The sequence below is a fragment of the Macrotis lagotis genome, chromosome 4, assembly GCF_037893015.1.
Source record: "Macrotis lagotis isolate mMagLag1 chromosome 4, bilby.v1.9.chrom.fasta, whole genome shotgun sequence".
Taxonomy (NCBI): Eukaryota; Metazoa; Chordata; class Mammalia; order Peramelemorphia; family Peramelidae; genus Macrotis; species Macrotis lagotis.
The window spans coordinates 273,514,586-273,538,729 of record NC_133661.1 but is presented as its reverse complement, the minus strand read 5'-3'; the positions used below and the strand labels follow the sequence as shown (position 1 = coordinate 273,538,729).

Genomic DNA, 24,144 nt, shown 5'->3' with positions numbered 1-24,144 from the left:
GCCATCAAGGATTTAATATCTCATATATAGACAAAAATATGTACACAATGTATATACATATATGTATATGCATACATACATGCATACATTTAATTCAGCAAATAAAAATCCTCAAAACATCAAACCCAAAAAACCCAAAATGTTATGTTAAATTTAGACTTCTTTATCATGTCTAATGTAGGCATCTTGTGATAAAAGCAGGCTAATTAAAGGACATGAACGTAGGGGTCACTTAGGAGTCATTGAGATTAGGCTTTCTTTAGACAGCTGGAAAACATCTTCCTCAATATAGGAGTATAGAATTTGGGGGGAAGAAGGTAGTCTGTTAGTCTTTACATTGTTTCCATGATATAAATTGATCAAAGTTGAATGTGATGAGAGAGAAATCATATTCTTAAGGAAGAAACATAAAGTATAAGAGATAGCAGAATTAAATAATAAGATAACATTTTTTTTCTAAATTAAGGTAATACTCTTTGGTCTTTGTTCAAACTCCACAATTCATTCTCTGGATACAGATGGCATTCTCCATCGCAGATACCCCAAAATTATCCCTGATTGTTGCACTGATGGAATGAACAAGTCTATCAAGGTTGATCATCATCCCCATGTTGCTGTTAGGGTGTACAATGTTTTTCTGGTTCTGTTCATCTCACTCAGCATCAGTTCATGCAAATTACTTCCAAGCTTCCCTGAATTCCCATCCCTCCTGGTTTCTAATAGAACAATAGTGTTCCATGACATTCATATACTACAGTTTTTTAAGACATTCCCCAATTGAAGGACATTTACTTAATTTCCAATTCTTTGCTACCACAAACAGGACTGCTATCACTATTTTTGTACAAGTGATGTTTTTACCCTTTTTCATGATATCTTCAGGGTATAGACCAAGTAGTAGTATTGCTGGATTGAAGGTTATGCACATTTTTGTTGCACTTTGTGTGTAATTCCAAATTGTTCTCCAGAAAGGTTGGATGAGTTCACAGCTCCACCAACAATGTATTAGTGTCCCAGATTTTCCACAACCCTTCCAACATTGATCATTGTCCTTTCTGGTCATATTGGCCAGTCTGAGAGGTGTGAGGTGATACCTCAGAGATGCTTTAATTTGCATTTCTCTAATAAATAATTATTTAGAGCAATTTTTCATCTCACTATGGATGACTTTGATTTCCTCATCTGTGAATTGCCTTTGCATATCCTTTGACCATTTGTCAGTTGGGGAATGGCTTTTTTTTTAATTGCGTCAGTTCTCTGTATATTTTAGAAATGAGTCCTTTGGCAGAAATACTAGTTGTAAATATTGTTTCCTGAGTGGCTAGGTGGTGCAGTGGATAGAGCACCAGTCCTGGAGTCAGGAGTACCTGAGTTCAAATTTGGTCTCAGACATTTAATAATTACCTAGCTCTGTGGCCTTGGGCAAACCACTTAACCCCATTTGCCTTGTAAAAAAACCTAAAAGAATTATTTCCCAATTTGCTTCATTTCTTTTGATCTTGGTTACAGTAGTTTTATCTGTGCAAAAGCTTTTTAATTTAATGTAATCAAAATTATCTAGTTTGTTTTTAATGACAATGTGTTTTGCAGAAATCATGTATTTTTTTAAAATGGCCTTGTTTGCTTAAGGAAAAGCTATTAGAAAGGTAGGTTGCAAAATTCTGCCTCAGATACTTAGTAAGTTGTTGTATGACTGGGCAAATTTCCTTTTATGGAAATAAAACAACTTTTTTAATTAAAAAATAATAATAGCACTTACCTTATAGGCTTTTGGTAGTGATTAAATAATTTTAATATATGTAAAGGTTGTTGGAAAATCTTAAAGAATTATATAAATTATTGTCATTATCATCATTTTTCTTATTTTCTTTCAGATTCTCTTGTACTTCAGTTTATGTAATTTTTCAATCATTTGTTCTCTTTTTTGTTCTTTGGAGAAACTACTCATGATGAATTGAAGTTTTACTATTTTGCCAATATACCTGCTGTGTAGGTCATAGCTTCTGCTATTATTTCCTTTTAACTACTTTTAAGATTCTGTTTTCTCTCAGAAACATCCTGTTCCAGTTCTTTTCTCTCTTAGAAATCCATGTTTTATCAGGTATTGATTCAGTTCAATTTTCTTTCTCTTGCAATATTTATTTAAAAATGTTTATAGTGTTTTTACCTTAGAAGCCATCTTATCGTCAGTTTTTTTTAATAGTTGAATTCTTTATTAACACATATGCATTTATTTGTCTTCTGGCTTGTTGAAGCAGTAGGTTAGACAACACTTGCCACAATAATGCCTGTCAAAATGGCTAGCCATAAAGACTCCAGCACCACATTCATCAGAAGGGCATTCCCGTTGAAGGCGGCTAATCTTGCCATTCTCATCAACATTATAGTACTTCAGAACAGCAAGTTTAACCTTCTTTCTCTTATGTTTGTTCTTTTTGGGAGTGGTGTAAGACTTCTTCTTTCTCTTCTTGGCACCACCCCGAAGCCTCAGAACAAGATGAAGGGTAGACTCCTTCTGAATGTTGTAGTCAGACAAAGTCCGTCCATCTTCCAATTGTTTGCCAGCAAAAATCAATCTTTGTTGATCAGGGGGAATACCTTCCTTATTTTGGATCTTGGCATTGACATTTTCGATGGTATCAGACGTTTTGACCTTGAGGGTGATGGTCTTCCCCATCAGTGTCTTCACAAAAATCTGCTTTGAGCCTCTGGGTCCACCCACTGATTGCAGATCCGAAAGAGCTATCCTCGGTTTTAATATTTTCTGTATTGACTTAAATGATCTAGAATATGAAATCCAGAAAAATTCATAGTGAATGCATTGTCTAGCCAGCATTGCTCAGGGAGATAGAAATGCAGATCTGGGGACATTGGGGACTAGTCAAACTAGGAACTTGTTCTGGAGAACTCTGGCATCCAGGGACTTCACTAAAAAGAGAGGATGTTTGAAATCTACACTGGGACCACCCTTACTCTCCCAGACCCACACCAGTGCACTGTGCTGGAGACAGGTGCCAATTTGTAGCTTTGTAGCTTGCTCCCCCATCCTAGGTCTAGGGCAGAGTGAGAAGGGAACCTCAATGAATTCTACCCAGATCTTCTAGAACCAGGGACAGAGGAGAGATGAAAAGAATTTTCCAGTCACCTCCTGAAAGAAACCCCCAAATGAAAACTCCCAGGAACATTATAGCTAAAATCTAAAGCTTCCAAGTCTAAGAAAACAAATACTACAAACATCCAGATGGACAGAATTAAATACCAGGAAGCTACATAAGCAGTATCATACACAGTCTTGCAGCCACAACTCTAAAGAAGCAAAGAACTTCAAATTTGATATTCCAGAAGGTAAAGGATATTGACTTACAGTCAAGGATAACTTATCCAGCAAAACTGAGCTTAATGTTAAAGGAATTGGGGCAGGGAGGGTGTGCAGGGAAAGAAGTGGATCTTCGATGAAACAGAAGACTTCTTAGCATTCCTGATGAAAATACTAGAGTTGTGGAGAAACTTTGTAGTACAAACACCACAGTGATGAGAAATGGAAAAAAAAGATTAACACAAGAAGTTAAACATGGATGAACACTGAAAAAGGCTCAGAAAAGAATAAAATACTTACATTCAAATACAGGAGAGTTGATAAATGTATCTATCCTCTCTGATTCCTCTCTTCATTAGGGTTCATAGAGGGAGTTCAGTTAGACAATGCCTGAAAGACAATGCCTGGTGAGGAAGAGGAATGGAAAGGAAGATTAGGGCAAACATTATGTCATATAATAAGGGTGCCCAAATAAACATCTCTACAGACAAGGTAGAAGGTGGGGTGAGCAGCTGACTCTTTAAACTCACTCTCTGAGATGGACTGAACTGTTGACTGCACTGATCAAAAGAAAGAAGAATTCACAAACACAACTGTTGACAGAAAAGCATTTCACTCAGCAGGGGCATAGAAGGGAAGAAAAGGGGGAGGGAAAGTTAGGAGGATAGATTAAGGAAGAGATTAGTTCTGAGCAAAAAAAAACTTTTAAAGATGTACAAAAGTACTTTTTTTTGAGTTCTTGAAATATTCTCTATAGGTTTTTCCAAATCATAGTTTTCATAATCCCCTCACTTTAACCAATATAATGTTCATGTTATGTCATCATCAACTTGATATTATGATTTTAGATTACGAAGGACAAAATCAATCAAATTAGTTTTCATTAACTAATGTTCTGGCACCAAGAGGGGAAGTTGTGGAAAGAGCAAACCTTTTCTTGAGAGTTCCTTAGTCCTTGAGCTGAAGGATATATCAACTTTTCGTTGTCAAAAGGGTTAATGAACCTACTTGATAGAGGGGGCACAGTGGCTATTGGACCCACATGGTTCTGGAGGAGAAAATGAGACTGGTTAATTTAGCAGAGTATCCCTCACTCAAATCCAATTCATGTGCTTGTCATAGCATCACCTCCCTTGATGTCATGGTCTTCTTCGAGAAAGAACAAAAAAAAATCTCAACATAGAAGTTTATTTTTTCTTTCTCCTTTGATGGTTCCTGATTCTGCACTATTGATTACTAATTCTCCACTGTATAATCTAATTCTTCTTTTCTTCTTCCAGAACCACCAAATCTATATCTTCTTTTGAGTTCTTTTATTTTGTACAGATTATTTAGATAACCAAGTCTTTCTTGCAGTGACTGATTTATTTTTGATTTCAAATAGATGGCTACTAAACAGTCCACAGGTGTGACAATGTCAGGACATCAAACATTCTCACACATCTAAAATTTGGAAGGGACCCTAGCACCTATGTAATTCATGGAAGAGACCCCTGTTGCAATATACCAGTTAAATGGTTGTCCAGCTTGTTCTTGAAGACTTTCAAGGTGGGGTAAATCTCCTAGTGAAGACCAAGTTATCCTGGTATTCTCTATCCTGGTCCTGACACCTCAGGCAATGACTACTTACTTGAATTTCTTGAATATTTCTTGATCTTGTGATTGTAATCCTGGACAGGGCATGTCTATCTATTCCACCATAGCTCTACTCACACTCCCTTTCACTTTCCAAACCAAAATAACCCTTCTTGACTTCTTCCTCTGAATGTGTTGTCTCTTGTAATGTAATCTCCTTGAAAGCCAAGGACTGAGTTTTTCTATTTGCATCTTAGCACTTTGCATTATACTTGACTCATAATAAACTTTTAAATGCCCCCCCCTTTCCTTTTTCTCACTTTTTCTTTGGCTTTTCTCCTTCCTCATCTTTTCCATCTCCTTTCTCTCTTTTCTCCCTTTCTTTTTCTTTTCCATTCTCTCTTCCTTTTCTCCCTTCTCCATTCTCCTTCTTTTAGTAGGTTCTCAGCTTTGGGAAGATTTCCCTGTTTAAACACAACTACAGTACCTATCTGATATCACACTCTTAGGTTAAGCCCTGAGTGGGAATTGGAAGTTGAGTGGTATTTTTCTTTCTTTTATACTTCTGTTTCCTCCAGAATACTTCTTCACTGTTATTGCTGTTCACTATGTTTGAGTGGATCTTTCTTACCAAGCTTACCTGAAATTTGCAAAATTTATCATTTTAATCCAATATTCTTCCATTTAATCCTTTAATCCTCCATGGCCATGTGACCATAATTTTTAAGGAATCAAAACTGTGGGTTGTCCAAAAAGCAATGGAGAGATGTATAGTGGTCATAAATGTTTTTAGCATATTATCAGTGATGAATTGCACATAAGAAGTGGGATAAGATGTATCAGTCATGAGAAATATGAATATAAAAGGAAATGATCTTTTTATTTAGCAAAAGCAAGAAATATTTAATGAATTACCCACATATCAATTGATCATTCATACAGATTTTATTAATTATCTACTCCCTACTAGGTATTATGCTAAGTTTTGGAGATACACAGATAAAATGAAACCATTTCTGCCCTAAAGGAACCTACATTTGGTGGTATTGTGTGTGTATAGGTAGACTGAAGTAAAAAGTTTGATCTACCTTCAACATTCACACGTTTACCTTTCATGGCTTCCAGCATTCACATTTTACCAGAAACCTCACTTTTACTTTTGTGTACTTGAGTTCTACTTTTAAGAAAACAAGAAATTCTACTTGATTGAAGTAAGGAAAAAGTAAATTCAGGGCATGTGAAATAGTCTGTTTGAAGGTTAGAAGTTAGAGTGTCATATGTGAGGGACAAAAAAAAGTCCTAAACTTAGCCAGTTTATGAAGGGCTTCAAAATTCTGAAGAGTAGAGTAATATGGTATCATTAGAGTTTATCTAATCATATGCTTGACATGACCAGACTTTTCTTTTAGGAATATCACTTTGATATTTATACAGAATGGATTAGAGAGGGGAGAAATTTGAGTCCCCTTGTGTACTCATCCTTAAAAATCTGTTGCCATAGTCAGGTGAGAGATGACAGAGTGATGGCTATGGGAGTGGAGAGAAAAGAATGATTGTGAGAGATGCTACAAAGATAAAAAAAAAAAGGCAAGACTTTGTTATAGCAAGGGAGAATGAGCATGATTGAGTTAGTGAACCTGGGAAATTGTCCTGATGTTGATAATCTCTGAGTACAAATGGGGGAGGTAAGAAGGCAGATTGGGTTTGGAGGGAAAGATAATGACAAGTTTTCAACATGATCAATTTGAAATGTCCCTGGGACATCCAGTTTGAAATGTCCAACAGGAAGTTTCCTGTAGTTCAAGAGAGACAGAAATCTTGGCATTATCTGTAAGAGATGATAATTGAATGAATGGAGCTGACAAGGACTCTGAAAAGGCAGGTAAAACAATATTAAGAGACTTAGAAGAAGGCCCTCAAGCACATTGGAGGGGATCCCCATGGAGGATTTATTTCAGGACAAGGAAAACATTAACACAGGATCAAAAATCCTCTAGAAAGTGCAGTATGTACTTTTGTAGGTAGCACCTACAAAGAATGGATCACAAATACACTTAAGTTTTTTTATTAAAGATTTTATTTATTTTGAATTTTACAATTTTCCCCCTAATCTTATTTCTCTCCCCCCACCCCCACAGAAGGCAGTTTGTCAGTTTTTACATTGTTTCCATGGTAAACATTGATCCAAATTGAGTGTGATGAGAGAGAAATGATATCCTTAAGGAAGAAACAAAGTATAAGAGATAGTGAGATCAGACACTAAGATATCAGGGTTTTTTTTTTTTTTTTCCTAATTTTAAGTTAATAGTCCTTGGTCTTTGTTCAAACTCCACAGTTCTTTCTCTGGATACAGATGGTATTCTCCATTGCAGACAGCCCCAAATTGTCCCTGATTGTTGAACTGATAGAATGAGGGAGTCCATCAAGGTTGGTCATCACCCCCATGTTGCTGTTAGCGTGTACAGTATTTTTCTGTTTCTGCTCATCTCACTCAGCATCAGTTCATGTAAATCCCTCCAGGCTTCCCTGAATTCCCATCCCTCCTGGTTTCTAATAGAACAATAGTGTTCCATACATATACCACAGTTTGCTAAGCCATTCCCCAATTGAAGGACATTTACTTAATTTCCAATTCTTTGCCACCACAAACAGGGCTGCTATGAATATTTTTGTACAATGATGTTTTTCCCCTTTTTCATCATTTCTTCAGGGTATAGACCGAGGAGTGTGCTGGACCAAAGGGTATGCACATTTTTATTTTAAAAATAATGTTTTTTATACATTAATAAAGTATTCTTGTTTAAGAATAAACAAAATACCCCCTCCCCCCCAAAAAATACAGACTCGCTTGAGTGATAAAGGGGAGAGAAAAAAATTAAAATAAAAAAATAATAGTAATAATTGTAGGTATGGCCAGGTGGCTCAATGGACTGAGCACCAACCCTGGAGCCAGGAGCACCTGAGCTCATATCCAGCCCCATACACCCAACAATCACCCAGCCCTGTGACATGCAAGCCACCCCACCCCACTGGACTGAAAAAAAACAAAAAAAAGAAAAAAAAAGACCCAAAATAAAATAAAATAGTAATAATAGTAGGGGTGGCTGGGTAGTGGACAGAGCATTGGCCCTTGAGCCAGGAGCACCCGGATCCAAATCTGGCCTTAGACACCCAACGATCACCCTGCTATGCGGCCCCAGGCAGGCCACCCAGCCCCATTTTCCCTGCACCCCCCCAAAAAACAATAATAATAAAAAATGTGCTTCCGTCTTTGTCCCAACACCAACTACTCTGTGGCGGGTGGATCACATTCTTTATGATAAGTCCATTGCAAAAGTTACTTCCATATTTTTCCACCGTTGCCATTGCTGATTGCAACTCCCTCCTTTTGTATTTCTCTACTACCATGTACTATATTTTCTCTCTCCTTTCACTCTGACTCTGCTGTAGGGTAGCTGAGGGGCACAGCAGACAGATCCCTGGTCCTGGGGCCAAGAGGCCCCAAGCCCCCCTACCACCCCTTAGGCCCAGCATCCACTTGGCCCTATAGTCCCGGACAGGCCATCCAATCCCTGCCTCTTGAAAGAAGTAAAAATGAAAATGTGTTATATCTGACCACTCTCCCCCCATGGTCCATCCTCTCCTCCATCACTCACATCCCCCCTTCCCCCTGCTCCCCCCTCCTTCTTACGCCAGATGTCTATACCCCATTGAGTATATATGCTGTTTCCTCTCCTAGCCACCTCTGATGAGAGCAAAGATTCCCTCATTCCCCCTTGTCTTCCCCCCTTTCCATATCATTGCAATAGCTCATTGTAATAAAAAAAATCTCATTATATGAAATATCTTGGCCTATTCCCCCTCTCCTTTTTTCTTTCTCCCATTACATTTCCCTTTTTTTCTATTGACTCCATTTTTACACCATATTTTATCTTCAATTCATCTTTCTCCTGTGCTTCAACTATAAAAGCTCCTTCTACCTGCTCTATTAACTGAGAAGGTTCATGTGAGTATTATTAGTGTCATTTTTCTATGCAGGAATACATGCAGTTCATCATCATTAAGTCCCTCATATTTTCCCCTTCTCCTCCAATCTCTATGCTTCACCTGAGTCCTGTATTTGAAGATCAAACCTTCTGTTCAGCTCTGGCCATTCCAACAGGAACATTTGAAATTCCCCTGGTTCATTGAAAATCCATCTTTTTTTTCCCTGGAAGAGGACATTCATTTTTGTTGGGTAGTTGATTCTTGGTTGCATTCCAAGCTCTTTTGCTTTCTGGTATATTATATTCCAAGCCCTACGAGCTTTTAATGTAGTTGCTGCTAAGTCCTGTGAGATCCTGACTGCAGCTCCATGATATTTGAATTGTGTCCTTCTGGCTGCTTGTAATATTTTCTCTTTGACTTGTAAGTTCTGGAACTTGGCTATAATATTCTTGGGGGTTGGTTTTTTGGGATCTCTTTCTTGGGGGGATAAATGGATTCTCTCGATTTCTATTTTGCCCTCTGCTTCTAGGATAGGGCAATTTTCCCTGTAGTAATTCTTTGAAAATGATGTCAAGGCTCTTTTCCTGATCATGACTTTCTGGTATTCCAATAATTTTTAAATTATCTTTCCTAAGTCTGTTTTCCCTATCAGTTGTTTTTTCAGTGAGATGTTTCACATTTTCTTCTAATTTTTCATTCTTTTGGTTTTGAAGTAATGAGTCCCGATTTCTCACAAATTCATCAATCTCCCTGAGTTCCATTCTTTGTCTGAAGGATTTGTTTTCTTCAGAGAGTTTTCTTATCTCTTTTTCCATCTGGCCAATTCTGCTTTTTAAAGCATTCTTCTCCTCAATAACTTTTTGAACTGTTTTATCCACTTGACCTAAGCTGGTTTTTAGCATGCTATTTTCTTTGGATTTCCTTGACTAGGCTGCTGACTTCATTTTCATGTTTTTCCTGCATCTCTCTCATTTCTTTTCCCAGTTTTTCTTCTAACTCCCTCATTTGATTTTCAAAGCCTTTTTTGAGCTCTGTCATAGCCTGATCCCAATTTCTGTTTTTCTTGGAGTCTTCAGATACAGGAGATTGTGTTTCCTCATCTTCAGACTGAGTATATTGATCGTCTTGGGATCATAGATAATGTATTTCTCAATGGTGTTCCTCCTTTTTCTCTGCTTGCTCATTTTCCCAGCCTAAGCATGTTTTGGGGGTGCTTCCTGAGCTTTTGGGACACTCCCGCAAGGGTCTCAGTGTGTGAGGCTCTGTCCTCCCTCCTGGTCTGTGAATGACTATAAGCACCCCACTCTGCCATGGGGCTGAGGTGGGGGGGCCTGCTGTTCTATGGGGAGGCCTAGACTGCGATGAGGATCTGAATGTGGTCAGAGCCCCAGAGTCTTGTTCCAGGGGCAGAGGACAGAGCTCTGCAGTTTCTCTTCACTCCCCTCCCTCAGCTCAATGGGCTCATGCCCTGGGGGCTCCTGCTTACTGGCTCCACCTGCTTCTGTTTCCTGGATCTGGAATGCAGTGGCCACTCTGCTGGTTGTGTGCTCTGAGGGCTGGACTTTATGTGCTCACTCTGGCAGAGGGCCCCTGCTGTTCCCCCAATTTGTGCCTGGTGCTCCCCAGGGTGTAGCTCAGGAGACTCCCCTGCTGCTGTGAGCTGGGGCTCCCAGTACCCTGGGGCTGCCTCTGGGAGGCTGAAGTTCTTTTGCTCTGGCGGGCCACCCCTCCAACCCAGGGGAGCAGAGCCTTTCTGCTGTTTTCCAGGTTACCTTGAGTAGGAGAACCACCTCACTGGATCCCTCTGTGGATTCTGTCTCTTGAAAATTCAGTTAAAGTCCTTAGTTTCAAAGATTTATGAGAGAGCACCTAAGACAAGATCCTTTCTTGTTGCCATCTTGGCTCTGCCCCTACACTTCAGGTTTGAAATAACTATTTCACCAGGACTGTGTGAGGCAAATGAAATTTCTTAAAAAGGACTAATCCTATGTCATCTATTAGCACTTTTATTACCAATGGGACAGCCTTTTGGAACTCCCCTTACTCTTTCCTCTTCAATCCATTTTAGGGTGGGTAAAAGGTCTTTTAAAAAAAAATCTCTTTTTGGAAGTCAGAACTGAAAGTGATCATTCCCATGGGAGCTAAAACACACACCAATTCCGCCCATTTACTCAAAAACTCATCAATAGTGCTGTGCCTGAGTCACAGAAGTTAGTTCATTGCTATGCTCTTTCCTCATCCTCATTAATTCATTCATTTGATCAAAAAACATTTTAAAATTGTCTAGTATTGTGCCAAATGCTGGGTTGGGGATATAAAGACAAGGAATGAAACAATTACTGCTTTTAAGAGTTTACTTTGCACTGGGGAGGTAAGTACAGTCCTCTCTCTCTCTCTCTCTCTCTCTCTCTCTCTCTCTCTCTCTCACTTGTGCAAAAGGGAAAATTGAAGGTTGGAAACATGAGGGCTGGGTTGTAAAGTAAATGGGCTGAAAATGCAATAGTAGCCACTAGAGTTTATTAATTAAGATAGTAGAATGGCTAGATCTGCAATTTAAGAATATTACTTTGTGAGCTTTGTGGCGAATGGATTGAAGTAGAGGAAGATTTGAGCCAAGGAGATAATTTGTTAATTTTCTTCTGGAAATATTTTGTTTATTTTGAATTTTATAATTTTTCTCCTGACCTTGCTTCCCTCCCCCCATCCCCCCACAGAAGGCAGTCTGTTAGTCTTTACATTGTTTCCATGGTATATATTGATCTAGGTTGACTGTGATGAGAGAGAAATCGTATCCTTAAAGAAGAATAAAGTATTAGAGATAGCAGAATTGCATAAGATAACATCTTTTTTCAATTAATGGTAATAGTCTTTGGACTTTGTTCAAACTCCACAATTCTTTCTCTGAATACAGATGGCATTCTCCATCGCAGATACCCCAAAATTGTGCTTGATTGTGCACTGATGAAATGAGCAAGTCCATTAAGATTGATCATCACCCCCATGTTGCTGTTATGGTGTACAATGTTCTTCTGGCTCTCTTCATCTCACTCAGCATCATTACATGCAAATCCTTCCAGGCTTCCCTGAATTCCCATCCCTCCTGGTTTCTAATAGAACAGTAGTGTTCCATGACATACATATACCACAGTTTGTTAAGCCATTTCCCCAATTTACTTAATTTCCAATTCTTTGCTACCACAAACAGGGCTGCTATGAATATTTTTGTACAAGTGATATTTTTACCCTTTTTCATGATCTCTTCAGGGTATATACCAAGTAGTGGTATTGCTGGATCAAAGGATATGCACGTTTTTGTTGCATTTTGGGCATAGTTCCAAATTGCTCTCTAGAAAGGTTGGATGAGTTCACAGCTCCACCAACAATGTATTAGTGTCCCAGATTTCCCACATCCCTTCCAACATTGATCATTGTCCTTTCTGGTCATATTGGCCAGTCTGAGAGGTGTGAGGTGGTACCTCAGAGATGCTTTAATTTGCATTTCTCTAATAAGTAATGATTTAGAGCAATTTTTCATCTCACTATGGATGGCTTCGATTTCCTCATCTGTGAATTGCCTTTGACCATTTGTCAACTGGGGAGTGGCTTTTTTTTTCTTTAAAATTGCCTCAGTTCTTCGTATATTTTAGAAATGAGTCCTTTGTCAGAAATATTAGTTGTAAAAATTGTTTCCCAATTTACTACATTTCTTTTGATCTTGGTTATAGTGGCTTTGTCTATACAAAAGCCTTTAAATTTAATGTAATCTAATTTTCTAGATTGTTTTTAATAATGTCCTCTATCTCTTCCTTGGTCATAAACTGCTTCCCTTTCCATAGATCTGACAGGTAAATTATTCCTTGACCTCCTAGTTTGCTTATAATAGTGCTTTTATGTATAAATCCTGTATCCATTTTGATCTATCTGGGTATAGGGTGTGAAGTGTTGATCTAATGCAAGTTTCTTCCATAGTAACTTCCAATTTTCCCAATTTTTATTTAAGAGAGAGTTTTTATCCCAATAGCTGGACTCTTTGGGCTTATCACACAGCAGATTACTATAATCATTTCCTGCTGTTGCAACTAGTCTATTCCACTGATCCACCACTGTATTTCTTAGCCAATACCAGACCATTTTGATGGCTGAAGCCTTAAAACATAATTTTAGATCTGGCAGGGCTAAACCACCTTCTTTTGCACTTTTGTCCTTGACTCCCTGGAAATTCTTGACTTTTCATTTCTCCATATGAATTTACTTACATTTTTTTCTAACTCATTAAGTTAATTTTTTTTGGAAATTTGATTGTTAGGGCACTAAACAAGTAGTTTAATTTAAGTAGAATTGTCATTTTTTATTATATTAGTTCAACCTATTTATGAGCAGGTGATATTTGCTCAGTTATTTAAACTTGATTTTATTTGTGTGAGAAGTGATTTATAATTGATTTCAAAATGTTTCTCAGTCTGCATTAGCAGGTAGACTCCCAGGTTTTTATATTGTCTGAGTAGGGATTTCTCTTTCTAGCTCTTTCTGCTCCATCTTGCTAGTCATGTGTAGAAATATTGTGGATTTATGAGGGTTTATTTTATATCCTGCAACTTTGGTAAAGTTGCTAATTATTTCTGGTAGTTTTTTAGATGATTTTTTGGGATTCTCTAGGTATACCATCATGTCATATGCAAAGAATGAGAGTTTTGTTTCTGCCTTTCCAATTCTAATTCCTTCAATTTCTTTTTCTTCTCTTAGTGCTGTGGCTAACATTTCTTACTTTATCTTCATTTATTTATTTATTTGTTTGTTTGTTCATTTATTCTTATTATGTACAAATAATGTTTTTTATACATTACTAAAATATTCTTCTTTAAGAGTAAACATAATACCCCCTCCCCCAAGAAAATATAGACTTGCATAAGCAATAAAGTAAAGGTGAGAGAAAAAAGTTAAAATCAAAGAAATAATAATAATAATAATAATAATAATAATAATAATGATAATTGTAGGTATGGCCAGGTGGTACATTGGATGGAGCACCAGTCCTGGAGCCAGGATCACCTGAGCCCAAATCCGACCCCAGACACCCAACTATCACCCATCTGTGTGACCCCATGCAAGCCACCCCAATCCTATTGCCCTACAACCCCCACCCCAAAATGACCCAAAATAAAATAAAATAGTAATAACAATAGTAGGGTCGGCTGGGTGGCAGACAGATCACTGGCCCTTTAGCCAGGAGCACCCAGGTCCAAATCCAGCCTCAGACACCCAACAATCATCCAGCTGTGTGGCCCCAGGCAAGCCACCCAGTCCCATTTGCCCTGAAACACCCCCCAGAAAATAATAATAATAAAAAAATGTGCTTCAGTCTGTGTTCCAACACCACCAGCTCTGTCGTGGGTGGATCACATTCTTTAGGATAAGTCCATCACAAAAGTTACTTCCATATTTTTTCACCGTTGCCATTGCTGATTGCAACTCCCTCCATTCATACTTCCCTAATACTATGAACTGTATTTTCTCTCTCCTTTCACTCTGCCTCTTCTGTAGGGTAGTTGAGTGGCACAGCAGACAGATTCCCGGCCCTGGGGCCAAGAGGCCCTGAACTGTGGCTAACATTTCTATTTTTTTTTTTTTTAGATTTTATACATATATATATATTTTGCAAGGCAATGGGGTTAAGTGGCTTGCCCAAGGCCACACAGCTAGGTAATTATTAAGTGTCTGAGGTCGGATTTGAACTCAGGTACTCCTGACTCCAGGGCTGGTGCTCTATCCACTGCGCCACCTAGCTGCCCCTAACATTTCTAACACAATATTGAATAATAGTGGTGATAATGGGCATCCTTGTTTCACCCCTGATCTTATTGGGAATGCCTCTAGCCCATCCCCATTGCATACAATGATTGTTGATGGTTTCAGATAAATACTGCTTATTATTCTAAGGAACAATCCATTTATTCCTACACTGTCTAGTGATTTTAGCAGGAATGAGTCAAAAGTTTTTTCAGCATCTGTTGATATAATCAGATGATTTCTTATAGGTTTGTTGTTGATATAATTAATTATACTAACAGTTTTCCAAATATTGAACCAAGCCTGCATTCCTGGGATAAATCCTACTTGTTTATCACATATTATCCTAGTGATAACTTGTTGTAATCATTTTGCTAAGATTTTATTTAAAGTTTTTGCATCTATATTCATCAGGTAGATAGGTCTGTAGTTTTCTTTCTCTGTTTTAACTCTTCCTGGTTTAGGTATCAACGCTATATTGGTGTCGTAGAAAGAATTAGGCAGAGTTCTGCCTTCACCTATTTTTCCAGAGAGTTTATATAGATTGGAACCAATTGTTCCTTAAATGTTTGATAGAATTCACTTGTGAATCCATTTGACCCTAGAGATTTTTTTCTTTGGGAGTTCAGTAATGGCTTGTTGAATTTCTTTTTCTGAGATAGGGTTATTTAGGTATTTAATTTCCTCTTCACTTAACCTACCCAACTTATTTATTTTTTAGGTTTTTGCAAAGCAGTGAGGTTAAGTGGCTTGCCCAAGGCCACACAGCTAGGTTATTGTTAAGTGTCTGAGTCAGGATTTGAACTCGACTCCAGGGCCAGTGCTCTATCCACTGTGCTACCTAGCTGCCCCTGCAACTTACATTTTTGTAAATATTTGTCCATTTCACTTAGATTATCACATTTATTGGCATAGGGTTGAGAAAATTAATTCTGTATTATTTTATTTCCCCCTCATTGGTGGTGAGTTTACCTTTTTTACATTTATGATACTAGCATTTTGTTTTCCTTCTTTTTTAAAATCAATTTGACCAGAGGTTTATCAGTTTTTTTTTCATAAAACTAACTCCTGGTTTTATTTACTAGTTCAATATTTATTTTCAATTTTATTAGTTTCTCAAGGAGATAATTTAGAAAGGCATTGAAACCATCTAGATGAGAAGTGATGTGGGCCTGAACTAGGGAGTTGGCTATTCAAATAGCTATAATTTTAGTTTTTTATTGTCTATGAATGGAAGAATTTTTCTCTCATGGTGTGAGAGTCAGTGTAAATTACATTTACTGAAGTTATAGACCATCAAGTACTTCACTGTTTCCAGAATTTCCAAGTGTAAATGTCATCTCTTCTAAATATATTCTGTAACTTTGCCTGTTAGATGCATGTGATTTGATCTATGTAGGCTGACCAGCATGTATCTTTTAGGGACACAAGGAAAGCACAGCAAAAAAATCTATTTTCTTGACTTACATTAATCATTCAGAGAACTTGATAATTTAAAAAATTTTTAATGTTCCAAAATTTGCCTGTAGTAATTCAGCTTTAATTATCATATGATCAAACTGGGGTTGTATTTTCATGCAGTCTTGGGAAATTAGATCTGACAGCTGGCCTCCAGCTGGTTCCCAGCTGTGTGTTCTACTAAACTGAATCTTGGTGTGTGGTGGGGAATGGAAGAGTTTTTTTTTTAAATCCCATCAGGGTTGAACTTTATGAGTTTTCCTTATCTTGTTCCCCAATGGAATGCCTTCCAGGTTAACATTTAGGAAGTGTGACTTTCCTTAGCTGGCACATGAAGCCTTATAAGTCTCGTCCTTTATTTTGGTCGCTATATTAAATAAATTCACTATGAAGCAGAAAGCATTTATTCTAAATATTCTGAGAATTCAAATCCTGAAGCCTGGAATAGGGTTCAAGCTATACACTCAAGAATAGATATCAGTAAATAAGTTGCATTCTTATCTTGGTCTTTTACTCATGGCATCTAATTATTTGTGCATAAAAATTTTTTATAGCTTTTCTTTAATAGTTTAGCCCACATATTCCAAATATCTATTTTTTTTGCATTTACTTATTTTATTTTTGGTGATATGTTATGAACTTAATTCTACCTTTTTTTAGTGTACAAATACTTAATATTTTTTGTCATTGATATTAATTAGAGAAATCAATATTGGGCAACTGTTTTCTTAAGTTTTGGGATATTAAATGACAGTATTGTGTATTAGGTGAAGGCCTGGCTTTGAAATCAAGAAGATTTAGAGTTCAAATCCTGCCTCTTTCAAACTAACTTGGTGATATTGTTATGTCATCTGAGATGCTGACCAGTCTCACATACAGTAGTGATACAAGTAGCCCTCCACCATTGCACCAGTTGATTTTCCCAAGCATGTATGGTGGTTGTGTGGTAAAGACTGATGTCTTTCAGGTAGGGATCTGCTGAAAAAGATAGGATTCAATTGTACCTAAAATAATCTGGTTCTAGGCTAAAGGGAAGCCATGGGGGAGGCAAAAATCTAGCATACTGTACCCATCTCTTTCAAAAATTTTATCCTTTTGCTATTTCCTTTCAAAAATTAGATGTATAGGAAATTCGTGAGTTTTCTGTGACTCAGATAGAATGATTTAAAAACAATACCTCCTTAAAAAAGGGGAACAATAAGGAGAGGGAGGATGGAGAAGATTGAATAGGGCAGATCTCATTATATTAAGAAGTACAAAAGACTTACTGTAATAGAGCGGAAGAAGGTAGGAGCTGAGAACTACATGAATTTTCCTTTCATCAGTCTTGGCTGAAATTTAACTTACACACACACTCAGTTAAGCTAAGAAAATTATTTTACTTTTCAAGTATGAAAAGGGGGGAAAGGGGAGGGGGATAGGGAGAGGGAGAAAAAGGGTAACTAAAAGAAGGAAAGGGAAGGAAGAATGGGAAAAGGGAAAGGACAAAGTAAGGGGATGGGGTTGATATAGGAGGGCAAACACACTGAAGGGGGTGGTATTAATAAACAAAATACTGGGGAATATGGATAAGGGGGAGGGGAAAATACAAACAGAGGGAAGATAACATGGAGGGCAATAAAGAGTTAGTAATTATAACTTCGAATGTTAATGGGATGAACTCTCCCTTAAAACATAAGGAAATAGCAGAGTGGATTAAAAAATAGAATCCTACAATATGCTGCTTACAAGAAACTCATCTGAAGCAGAGAGAGATACATATAGAGTAAAGGTAAAAGGTTGGAACAAAATGTATTTTGCTTCAGCTGAAGTGAAAAAAGCAGGGGTAAGCAATACTGGGGATTCAAAATTTTAAGCACCAATCCAGATTGGAGAAGTAGTTTACTCTTGTGTTGAAGATGTAAAATCTGAGGAATACCTTTTTTCATGTTTCCCTACAAAACGATTGTCAAGAGTACGTATTTTTCTATAAAATTATTTTGGAGGAGAGACCTTTTTTAACCTGAAGCATCACATCAAATGATGTAGCACTCATATATTGCATTTTTCAAAAACTCTAAATCTTCAATTTAAACTGAGATTGCAGAGTTTGGGAGGTGAGAGAGAACTTGTTAGCATTTATTTCCCTCCTCCAATTTTTTAAAAACTTACTCATTTTCCTTGGTTGTTCGTCTTCTCATGTGACAGAGGTCCAATTGTTACTGCCAGATGCCTTAGTTTTGTTGACCTCCCCAGGGCTTTGGTAGTCACTATCCATGGAAACTGGAAGAAAGGATGAAGTGGAAAAAAATAAACAGTGGCAAAAGAATGTTTAGTGTCCTGTGTTTTCCTAAATGTAAAGTCAATCTAGAATCTGCAGAGATTAGGGGTTCACTGGGTGTAGACTGCCAGTTGTAAACATTGTAGATACTCTGTGGGACACAGTTGTAACTCTTTGGTTAATCTTGTGTAGTTCTTGGAAGGATATTAACTGTTTCAAAATATTAGGTTATTCAACAGATTTTATTTTCTTTGTGGATCAAATGCTGTTATTTGAGGGACATCATAGTGGAGTGGTCAGAATATTGCATTTGGAGTCAGATAATTTGGATTTGATTTCCAATTCAGTTCTTTCTACTTGTACCACTTTGGCCAAGTCATTCAGCTTCCCTTGCTTCATTGTTCTCATTTGCAAAATAATATCAGGCTAGATGATCTGTGAGGTCATTTATAATTCTAAATCCATGATTTTTAAGATTATAAACTATTGGGAACTTTTCTTGAAACTTGATTGTAAATCTTGTTCTTAGACTTTGAGTTCTATTAAAGAGATGACTTTTACAATTATGATAGGCAGCTAGGCTGTGCCTGATATCAGGAAGATCTTCAAATGCTTCCTTGGATACTAGCTATGTGACTCTGATTATCACTGAATCTCTACTTGTCTTGGTTTTCCCATTTGTAACTTGGGCATAATAATAGCACCTAACTCTTAGGGATGTGGGGAGAACAAAATGAGATGTTTGTAAGTACTTTCCAAACTTTTAATATTGCAAATATATGTAAGTATATAAATATACATATACATTTCACCAACATGAAGATAATGACTTAAAACATGTCTACTAAGATAAGAGGTGATTTCTCTGGATTATCTGAGATCTACCTAGTAATTTCTCAAATCCTAAATTTTGATGGTCATATCTATACTTATACAAGACATTCCTCTTTGGAGATGATGATGATGATGATGAAGGGATGCCATCTTTTTTTTAACTTTTAATTTATTTTTTATTCTCATTTTGTACAAATTTTTTTTACATTAAAATTATTCTTGTTTACAAGTAAACAAAATACCCCTCCTCCCCCATGAATATAGATAGACTTGTTTGGGCAAAAAAAGTAAAGGGGAGAGAAAAAAATTAAAATAAAAAAAATAATAATAGTAATAATTGTAGGTATGGCCAGGTGGCGCAATGGATGAAGCAACAGCCTTGGAGCCACGAGCACCCGAGTCCACATCCAGCCTCGTAAACCCAACAATCACCCAGCCGTGTGACATGCAAGCCACCCGTTCCCCACTGCCCTGCAAAAACCAAAAAAAAGACAGAAAAAAAAGACCCAAAATAAAATAAAATAGTAATAATAGTAGGGGTGGCTGGGTGGCAGACAGAGCATTGGCCCTTGAGCCAGGAGCACCTGGGTCCAAATCCAGCCCCAGACACCCAAAGATCTCCCCGCTATGTGGCCCTAGGCAGGCCATCCAGCCCTACTTGCCCTGCATCCTCCCCCAAATAATCATAATAAAAAATGTGCTTCAGTCTTTGTTCCAACACCAACAACTCTGTCATGGGTGGATCTTATTCTTTATGATAAGTCCATCACAAAAGTTTTTTCCATATTTTTCCACTCTTGCCATTGCTGATCACAACTCCCTCCTTTCTTATTTCTCCACTACCATGTACTCTTTTTTCTCTCTCCTTTCACTATGATTCTGCTGTATGGTCGCTGAGTGGCACAGCAGACAGATCCCTGGTCCTGGGGCCAAGAAGCCCTGAGCCCCCATACCACCCCTTAGGCCCAGAATCCACCTGGCCCTGTGGTCCTGGGCAGGCCTTCCATTCCCAGCCCCTTGCAAGAAGTAAGAAAGAAAATGTGTTATATCTGGCCACTCTCCCCCCATGGTCCATCCTCTCCTCCTTTATTCACATCCCCACCCCTTCCCCCTGCTCCCCGCTCCTTCTTACTCCAGATGTCTATACCCCATGGAGTGTATTTGCTGTTTCTTCTCCTAGCCATCTCTGATGAGAGCAAAGTTTCCCTCATTCCCCCTTGCCTCCCCCTTCCATATCATTGCAATAGCTCGTTGTAATAAAAAAAAATCTTATTATGTGAAATATCTTGGAATGTTTCCCCCTCTCCTTTTTCTTTCTCCCATTCCATTTCCCTTTTTTTCTATTGACTCCATTTTTACACCATATTTTATCTTCGAATTCAGCTTTCTCCTGTGCTTCAACTATAAAAGCTCTCTCTACTTGCTCTATTAACTGATAAGGTTCATATGAGTATTATCAGTGTCATTTTTCTTTGCAGGAATACATGCAGTTCATCCTCATTAAGTCCCTCATATTTCCCCCCTCTCCTCCAATCTCCATGCTTCACCTGAGTCCTGTATCTGAAGATTAAACCTTCTGTTCAGCTCTGGCCATTCCAAAAGGAACCTATGAAATTCCCCTGGTTCATTGAAAGTCCATCTTTTTCCCTGGAAGAGGACATTCAGCCTTGCTGGGTAGTTCATTCTTGGCTGCATTCTAAGCTCTCTTGCCTTCCGGTATATTGTATTCCAAGCCCTATGAACTTCCAATGTAGCTGCTGCTAAGTCCAGTGTGATCCTGACTGCCGCTCCACGATATTTGAACTGTGTCCTTCTGGCTGCTTGTAATATTTTCTCTTTGACTTTGGAGTTCTGGAACTTGGCTATAATATTCCTAGGGGTTGGTTTTTTGGGATCTCTTTCTCTGGGGGATCGGTGGATTCTCTCCATTTCTATTTTGCCCTCTGCTTCTAGAATATCAGGGCAATTTTCCTGTAGTAATTCTTTGAAAATGATGTCAAGGCTCTTTTCCTGATCATGACTTTCAGGTATTCCAATAATTTTTAAATTATCTTTCCTAAGTCTGTTTTCCATATTGGTTGTTTTTTTCAATGACATATTTCACATTTTCTTCTAATTTTTCATTTTTTTGGTTTTGAAGTATTGATTCCTGATTTCTGGTAAATTCATCAATCTCCCTGAATTCTGTTCTTTGTCTGAAGGATTTGTTCTCCTCAGAGAGTTTTCTTATCTCTTTTTCCATCTGGCCAATTTTGCTTTTTAAAGCATTCTTGTCCTCAATAACTTTTTGAACTGTTTTATCCATTTGACCTAAGCTGGTTTTTAGCATGCTATTTTCTTCAGCATTTTTTTTGGATTTCCTTGACTAAGCTGCTGACTTCATTTTCATGTTTTTCCTGCATCTCTCTCCTTTCTTTTCCCAGTTTTTCTTCCAACTCCCTCATTTGATTTTCAAAGTCTTTTTTGAGCTCTATCATAGCCTGAGCCCAATTTCTGTTTTTCTTGGAGTCTTCAGATGCAGGAGATTGTGTTTCCTCATCTTCAGACTGAGTATTTTGGTCCTTCTTGGGCTCATTTGCAAAATATTTCTCAATAGTCTTCTTTTTGTTTCTCTGCTTGCTCATTTTCCCAGCCTGGCCCTGGTTTGGGGTGTTTCTTGAACTTTTGGGACACTCCCACAAGGGTCTCAGTGTGTGAGGCTCTGTCCTCCCTCCTGGTCTGTGAATGACCATAAGCGCCCCCCTCTGCCAAGGGGCTGTTGTGGGGGGCGCTGCTGTTCTACGGGGGGGGGGGCCTAGACTGTGGTCAGGATCTGAATGTGGTCAGAACCCCAGGGTCCTGTTTCAGGGTCAGAGGACAGAGCTATGCAGTCTCTCTTCACTCCCCTTCCTCAGCTCAATGGGCTCATGCCCTGGGGGCTCCTGCTTATGGGCTCCACCTGCTTCTGTTTCCTGGATCAGGGCTGGGGAAAGATGATGCTGCTTGCTGTGTGCCCTGAGGGCTGGGTTCCACGTGCTCGCTCTGGCAGAGGTTCCCTGCTGTTCCCCCACTTTGTGCCAGGTGCTCCTCGGGGTGCAGCTCAGGAGACTCTCCCGCTGCTGTGAGCTGAGACCCCCAGCACCCTGGGGCTGCCTCTGGGAGGCTGAGGTTCTTTGGCTCTGGTGGCCCACCCCTCTGGCAGGCCGCCCCTCTGGCCCGGGGAGCACAGCCTTTCTGCTCTTTTCCAGGTTACCTTGAGTAGGAGAACTGCTTCACTGGGTCCCTTTGTGGGTTCTGTCTCTCGAAAGTTTAGTTAGAGTCCTTAGCTGATGAATTTTATCAGAGAGCTCCTAAGACTCGATCCCTTCTTGTCCGGGATGCCATCTTTTAATACTAATCTTTTGTTATCTGTGGTATAAAGCATAAAATGCATGAAGTAACAAAGAAATTCTACTACAAAATTCTAATAGATAAATAACAATACACAATGGATATATACTTACTGTATAGTGCTGTGCTAACTGAGATAGTCATTTCGGCATGACTTAATAATGCATATGACATTTTACTAGCTCTAAGCTGAAATAGAATATCAAATTCTGGTTAAAATAACAGATTAAGCTGAATTTTCCAACTTTTGTTCCCTGATGAGTAATGGATTTTGTGCCAAAATCATGTGCACTTTTTTCTTTTATTTGTAATTTTGTGATTTTAAGAATATAAATTTACTGTTGTTCTGAAAGAAATCAACTAGGTGGCAACTAGATGATAGAATACTAACCCTGGGGTCAGGAGGACCTGAGTTCAAATGCGACCTTAGGCACTTAGCTGTGTGACCTTGGACAAGTCACTTAACTTCATTGCCTTGCAAAAACAAACAAGAAACAACCTCCCCCAAACCCAACAACAAAAAGAAATCATAAACAGCTGAACTTTAGAAAAGATTCACATGGAACTGATGCTGAGTGAAATGAGCAGAACCAAGAGAACATTATACATTAACAGCAATATTATAAGATGGATGGACATTATAAGCTATGATGGACTTAGCTCCTCTCAGCAGTTCAGTTTCAAGGACAATATTGAGAGACCTGTTATGGAAAATGCCATCTACATCCAGAGAAAAACTATGGAGTTTTAATGCAGTGCATAGTATGCATGCTATGTTCACTTTTTAAAATTTCTTTTATATTTTTTCTTTTTTTCTCATGGTTCCCTCCCCCCCCCATTAATTCTAATTTTACTTTCACAATATAATTATTATGGAAATATATTGAACACGATTATACATATACAACTTTTACCAGATTATTTGCTGCTATAGGGAGGGGGAAGGGAAGAGAGTGGTGAAAAAATGTGGAACTATAAACTTGCAAATGGATTAATGTTGAATACTATTAACTGATATTGAATACTATTGCCTGAAATTGGAAATAAAATAGTAAAGTAAATAGTAAAGTAAAAGTAAAATAAATAGTAAAGAAAGTAAAATAGTAAATAAAAAAACAAAAGAATGACAATTTTGAAAAAGAATATAAATTTCTTTAAGGATAAATAGAGAATTATAGCACTTTTGAAACATACTTCATTGACTGTTAGAGATCTGGCTAAATTATTGGTAGGGGAAAACCAAATATTACAAGGATCTTTGCATGAGGAAAGCTCACAATCTCATGCTTGTAAGTAAAAAAATAAAATGTGGTAGAAAATGAAAAGCAGTTTCAAGAAATTACATAGGATTAGTGCAAAACAGCCTAATTAATTCCCAGAAAACAAGCAAACAGCTTTAGTGGAACCTGTTAGCTGATGCACTGCTACTGATTTCATTGAGGTGTGGTGTGGGTTTCTTAAGATTTCTTATGATTCTTCTAATCTTACCTAGTATGAAGACTAGGTAAAAAATAAAAACACGAAATCTAAAAAACCCAACCATTAACTATTTTTATGA

The 24,144-nt window shown here is 38.0% G+C and overlaps 2 protein-coding genes across 2 annotated transcripts in view; one reads left to right on the top strand and one right to left on the bottom strand.

The window, feature by feature from the left end:
- Positions 1 to 24,144, top strand: part of RAD51B (RAD51 paralog B) — an 832,520-nt gene that overhangs the window by 283,135 nt on the left and 525,241 nt on the right. The window lies entirely within an intron of this gene.
- On the bottom strand, positions 2,204 to 2,677 carry LOC141522546 (ubiquitin-ribosomal protein eS31 fusion protein-like). The gene has a single exon (XM_074236052.1). It carries the CDS (start codon positions 2,675 to 2,677, stop codon positions 2,231 to 2,233), a length of 447 nt encoding a protein of 148 aa, XP_074092153.1. The 3' UTR covers positions 2,204 to 2,230.

Coding starts and splice junctions, on each gene's coding strand:
- LOC141522546 (XM_074236052.1), bottom strand. CDS start 2,677: ATGGGGAAGACCATCACCCTCAAGGTCAAAACGTCTGATACCATCGAA.